The sequence below is a fragment of the Aplysia californica genome, unplaced genomic scaffold (genome assembly GCF_000002075.1).
Source record: "Aplysia californica isolate F4 #8 unplaced genomic scaffold, AplCal3.0 scaffold00227, whole genome shotgun sequence".
Taxonomy (NCBI): domain Eukaryota; kingdom Metazoa; phylum Mollusca; class Gastropoda; order Aplysiida; family Aplysiidae; genus Aplysia; species Aplysia californica.
Window position 1 is genome coordinate 809,434 of NW_004797497.1, and position 6,322 is coordinate 815,755.

A 6,322-nucleotide genomic window follows, 5' to 3' on the forward strand; every position below is an offset into this window, starting at 1 on the left:
TCAGATTGATCAGATGTAGAATTTAGATCCAGGGCCTGACCGCGAGGCTGTGAGTGAGAGTGACAGGTCGGACACCCCGACTGAACTAAAGTTAGAACATTTCCAACAGTGTGGGCATACATAAGGTTATATTTTTCTGAAACTACAGTCAATTTTCTGTTTAACTGCTATTTTTTCCGGATTTTTGGAAATTGTTTAGTATTTTTAAAATGTGTTTTTTTAAATGCTTGTATTCACGGGAGGTGGTTTCCTTCCCCTTGCTTAGAATCAAGAAATGGACTTCCTGTCCAGACTCTTAGGGTGTAATGAGTTAATGTGGAGATGTTTGGTGAACTTGGTACTCTTTTATTGTCTGTTAAACATGGGGTAGCAGCCAGTTAACGACTTAGCAATATTTTATCAAATCTAAAACAGCTGCCATTTTCTTAAAAATTGACTGAGAGGTAAAAGAATGGTACCAAATTTCTCAGGAGACATAGGCCTTTCATATGGAACAGACATATTTGGTATACAGCTGGTTCGAAAATTTAGTTTCTGGTACCTAGTTAGAGAAGTATGTGCCGTAAAATCAGGCGGTGAAGTAAAGAAAGACAACAGGACTGTGCTGCACAACCAATGTGAAGATATGTCACAATACTTAACCCTAACCGTACGCTCTGGGGTCATTTTGTACCCCCGGGTTGTATTCTTCACATTTCAGAATACTTGTACTGTGAAGAACTCTTTGAAATTTTCAGTATTTCTCAAAAAATCATTTTGACAGACTACTATGCAAAGCATGCGGATCGGAATAACAAGTAAATTTCCTTTTTGGAAAGTGGTGGCACAGAGTTCCCCACATCGTACGGATAGGATAGTAAAGCATGACATACAGATAAAATGCAGGTGTTTCATAACAAAAGGCGTAAATATGTATCTTAAGAAGTAACTATTGGATCTTTCAAAATGATGTACAAAATTTCGGCAAAGAAACATTTCTCTTGCATTTCCTCTCCATCAAAGGCTTACAACTCATCTTGTAGTTTCTTTCTATCAGCTCCCTTACAATAAGAGGAACACAATGGCAGCTCAAGCTTATGCTCCCCACGCTCAGTGTACATCTCATAGATGCCATCCTCCTCATATTCCTCTATTAACTCCTTGCACAAGTTCTGTAATCTGAAAAAATGAAAAGCCCACACCATGCTAAAAATTTCATCTCAAAGGAAAATCACAAAAATCAATGACATTCTACTCATCTTTTCTTGCAAAACAATAATGTTTCGCCAAATAGAGAAGATAAATGGGTAGTATTGTGACCAAACGACCTGCTTACTGCACTCAGCTGTTTTGAAACAACAGGCAAAATGCTGATTTTCTCAACAATGTACATTTGTAACTCCAGGACTTCAAGTAACTATAATTTTGGAATCAATATAACTAGACTAATACCAAATTTCACCCGCTTGTAGGGCTTGAACTAATCTTTAATTTGATGCTCATAATTTTATACTGTTAAATGCGACATGTGATTCATTTTGTCATGTTGCTACACAAAAGTGTATTGAGCAAAACAACTAAGAAAACAATTCACCTTGATAATAGTGATACCACCATGATAATAGTGATACCACCAGTACCTAGTAAAACTTACAGCCTCAAAAACATTACCAAAAAGCTTCAGATTTTTAATGCAAAAATTTAAAAAAATCAGTGTTAAGTTTTCTGAATTCAAAACAGATATCTAATTAATAAAGCAAATGAACTTTATTAATAAGGAACATTTACAATAGGATAAAAGCATAGAATAAAGAGCTAATATATTATAAAGTGGTGCCGCTGCATGCCCATAAATGTAATCTGGCCCCAAGATATATTTTTACATTTATAGTCAGCCCTGCAGATATGAGTTAAACTCATTCTTTTTTTTGTCAGTTCAACTTAAACTCAAACAAAAGGTGGCCCTTAGGAATCAAGAAAACCTGAGGCAATATGATGCCATTCCATGTCCTCTGACCTACCTGGCTTGCCATCTGCCCCCTGCTTCCATCATCCCAGGTTCATCTGCACTCTCCAGGCCTTCTCCGGACAACACATTCTTTCCCTTTACATTCTTTAAACCATACCTGAAGAAAATTTTAACAAGAAAACAGCATTATAGAGTCTAGAAAATAATGTTATTAAAATTTGACTGTGAAACAGATATCTCAAAGTTGTCTTGAGAGATAAAGACACACAGTGTGATCCAAAATTGCAAGCCTCAAATCTAAAAGATAACAATATTTCACAATTTCTTATGCGTTGCTGAGAATAATATTGACAAACATGCTTTAGTAATGGCGTTAGTGTAAATCAGTCATGGAAAATCTTCAACCATGTCATTAGTAATATTAATGCCCTGACAAATTTTTCAGTTATTAAAATAAATCAATATTACCCGCGATCCCCCCCCCCCCCCCCCCCCCCCCAAAAAAAAAAAAGACTTGATATTTCTTAATTTCATAAAAACTGTGAGAAACTACTTATACCATTATCAAGCATGACAACAACACTCCGAAATGATCTGGGCCTGTACGTACGTCACAATCGGTTAACTTAAACTTGTTTAGAGCTTAAACACGGTAGCTATACGGGCCCTAACCGCACATAAACCTTAACCAGATTTTGTTTGCACATTGTGCTAAACAGAAGTGTATAGCTAAACGCAATGTGCAAAGTGATAATTCGTCAAACCCGCTTCGCTGTCACAGTGAGCTTTCGGACATTCTGTTTCCAACTACATGTGGGAGTTTCTGAACTGTGCAGCATGGTGGAGAAAGTCGCAAAAAGGGTCAGAAAAGCAAACTTCAGTGCTGGGGAAATTCAAATACTACTTTAAGAGCAGCAAGTTGAAAATGTGACCCTTTTCAGGAGCCACAGCGCCACCATAACCAGTGAGATGAAGAAAGAGATATGACAGAGAATAACATCGAAGGTGAACGCAGGCGGCATTGCAGTGTGACCTGTAATAGATTTGAAAGAGCAAAAGAGAGCACTGAAAGCGTCAGTTCTCAATAAAACTAGAGACGATGCGAAAACGGGAGGAGGGCCAGCACCAGCGCCAGTGTCCTACGAAGAAGTGATATGGTCAATCATTGGGGACAAATCAAATTTGTTATCTGGAGCAACAGGAGAGATACCGTTTTTTATCATCATCATTTCACACACCAAAACTTGAAGGCATTGGTGTTTCTATGTTACATGTTCTTACAATAACACAATAACTTCATTGCTTGTGAATCTTGGATGTAAATTTGATGTTTCATTTTCAGATTTATTTTTCAAATGCATGACTTGCCTTGCCTTGCCTTGCCTTGCCTACTTGTCATCCCTGACTTTTAGAGGTACCATGAGTCACCAACTAGTTTGGTCTTGTGATCTGAGCATGCATTGCCAAGCTGTTACTACCTATCCCAGCTTTTACACAATCAGTCTATAACTTCCGTTGTCTGCCTCTAGCTCTCTTCCCTTTCATCCAACCTGTGAGAATTGTCCTTGGTAGTTAGCCATGGCGCATGGCGTGCCCAAAGTATGTTAGTTTGACTGATTCTTGTTTCAGTATCATAGTAATTCTTTTTTTACTTTAAGTTTTTACATCACAGCTTAATTTGTGATTTTGTCTTTCCAGTTGATTCTGTCTAGTCTGCAAAAGATCCACATTTCCAGAACCTCATTCTTGTTTATTTAAGTTTTGTACATTGTCCAAGTTTCCGCGCCATAAGACACGATTGGAACGATGTAACAGTTCACCAGCCTTAGTTTCAGTTTCATTGTGATGTTTCTTGATAAACTATACATGTGTAAAGATGATGTGTATATATTTATATATACATATATATAAACAGCTTTCTAATATTCTTTTAATAAAAGAATGTATGAATTTTCAAAATAACCCCAAAATGCCAGTCTTTTTCATTGTGTCTGTTTCATGGGGTAAGCAGCAATTGTCTTGTATGGATTCTGAATGCAAACTTGGCAAATTTGGCAATTTTTGCGGCAAATTTTGGCATTTTTGGTGGCAATTTTTGGCAAATTGTAGGGTTGCAATTTGCAAATTACCACAGGGACAGATACAGATTTTTCCACCCTAAACGCCCGTATGGGGATAAACGCAGTTAGTTCACTATACAGACCGATGTGCATACAGGCCCTGGTCAATAAAAAATGTCTTAGCAGAGTATTACACAATTATCATAATTATTATTGTGATTAATCGATACATATCAGGCAGCAACCTCATACAAGAAAGATGTGATAATAAAAAATATGGCTTTGAATTTTTTACAGATGTAGACAAAAACATAAAGGCAGACAGATAATTTATCTACAGAGAAAAGAAAGACAGAAAAAGCCACAATAAAAAATGAGTAGTGTAATGTAAAGAGGAGAGATAATGATCATTTGGAAAATGAAAAAAGATACACCAACAAAATATTTAAAACATTGAAATATATATATCATAGGCCAGCTGTTCACATGTACCAAGACCAAATTTGTTGTTTTTTTTTATCGTAGTTTCCTAATTCGTGGTATAGGTTGCATGTGTTCAAAAAGTATTTTGCTGAAATTGAAATTCTATATGTTGAAGAGAGAAAGAAAAGATATAAGCCTATACATACAAGCACAAATGTTAAAAGAATGAAACATTTTTTCCTCTCTCCTGTAGGCTATAATTTTGCTTTACAGGCTTGGTGCATTTAAACAGCATGAGGACAATTTTTTGTAAGTTCGAAAACAACTAACTGTCTGTGAAAACCATTATTGCACAGGTTTTCAGTCACATCCAGGATCTCAGAATCACCCAGCTTCTGTCCTTTCTTCTTCTTCCTCTCTGCACTTGGGAATGCATTCTTTTCCAGCTGTTCAAAGACAAGTATAGGGAAAATGTATTAGTTAAACAAAATATACATTGGGCTAGGTAGTAACAGAGAAACCTGACATCAAATACAGCATTTTTGTGGGGGAAGCCGAAAAGACTCTCCTGATCTGAAACCTTCTCTGTCAAATAAGTCTCTCTGGATTGTGTTGCAGAATGTTCGCACAATGTATGAAGCAGGAACGAGATCTCAAGTATCACAAAAGATGAAGAGACACAGGCTGCACATACTAGAAGTCGGCAAAACACACAGGATACAGTCTGGACAGAAGCAGCTCAGCTCAGGGAGAACAAATATTGTATCCTGGGAGGGAAGACAAACACCATGCGGAAAGAGTGAGAATCTTTTTGAGTAAGTAAGCACAGAAGTCACTTGGAGGATGGGAACCACACGGAGAAAGGATCATCATGGCTTTATTCACTTCAAGCAGTAAGAGCATCAACATGAATACTCTCAGGAAGTCAGTCAGCTGCATGACAAAGAAAGTGTTAGATTGGAATCCACAAGGTAAAAGATCAAGGGGAAGACCACATGGAACCTGGAGAAGAATCACAGAAATTGGTGTACAGAAAAGTTGGAAGACATGGAATAACATCAAGAGGCTAGTTCAGTAAAGAGAATGGTGGAAAGCGTTAGTTCATGGCCTATATCCTGGTGTAGGATGAGAAAGGCAATTTATTTATACATGATGATGATGAATAAGGACCGTACAATTGAGACAGTTGGTGGATGGCAAATGGCGGTATAAAGGTGCAAACACTATGTTTATAGGGGATTCTTTTCGTACATGGGCAAAATCTGGCAGTAATCAGGGCTGGTGGTACAACGGGATGCAGTGCAATGTAGTTACACTGCATTAAGAGATCCGAAGAATTGTATGAATAGCACCTTTTTTAACTCATTCGCTAGACTTTCTTTCTATCTGGTCATGTGAAGGTGGATGCTAGATGGTGAGGTATGATCAAAGACAAACAATGTTTCCCTGCTTTGGGCCATATATGGTTTGTGAATTTTGTTTGGGTTTGTGTGCTTATGTGTGTGTGGTGTGTGTGTGGCAGTTTGAATGAGAAGGTAGGCACTATGGATCGGGAAGTCATTACACAAGGGGAGTGAGTGGCGTGCTTTGACTTTGACCAGTGCTGGTTACATCAACATAATCCTGGTCTGAAGTAAGAGCATGACTGCTTTATTTTTTAATGTATTTTTTAAAATAAAAAAACCCATCTTTTATTAATTATTGTTGGGCTCATCAGTGTAAGTAGCTGCAGTACACACCAGTGCAAATGATGACATCAGTATCTTAAAGAGATTGTAATTTAACTCATTCGCTTCGTATTATTTTCGGCTTGTGGACAAATTTTTTTTCGGGAGGGTGAATGAGATGATGACTAGTGGGCAGTTAAAAGGTCTTATTGTGGCCACAAATT

At 37.5% G+C, this 6,322-nt stretch overlaps 1 protein-coding gene across 1 annotated transcript in view; it reads right to left on the reverse strand.

The window, feature by feature from the left end:
- Positions 1–915: 915 nt before the first annotated feature.
- The window catches only part of LOC101850958 (marginal zone B- and B1-cell-specific protein), a 9,627-nt gene continuing 4,220 nt past the window's right edge, over positions 916–6,322 (reverse strand). The window contains exons 2-4 of the mRNA XM_005099841.3: positions 4,762–4,877; positions 2,001–2,105; positions 916–1,158 (exon numbers count right to left, since the gene is read on the reverse strand). Coding sequence (XP_005099898.1) covers positions 1,005–1,158; positions 2,001–2,105; positions 4,762–4,877 — 375 coding nt within the window. The 3' untranslated portion in view covers positions 916–1,004. The remainder of the gene's footprint in view (positions 1,159–2,000; positions 2,106–4,761; positions 4,878–6,322) is intronic.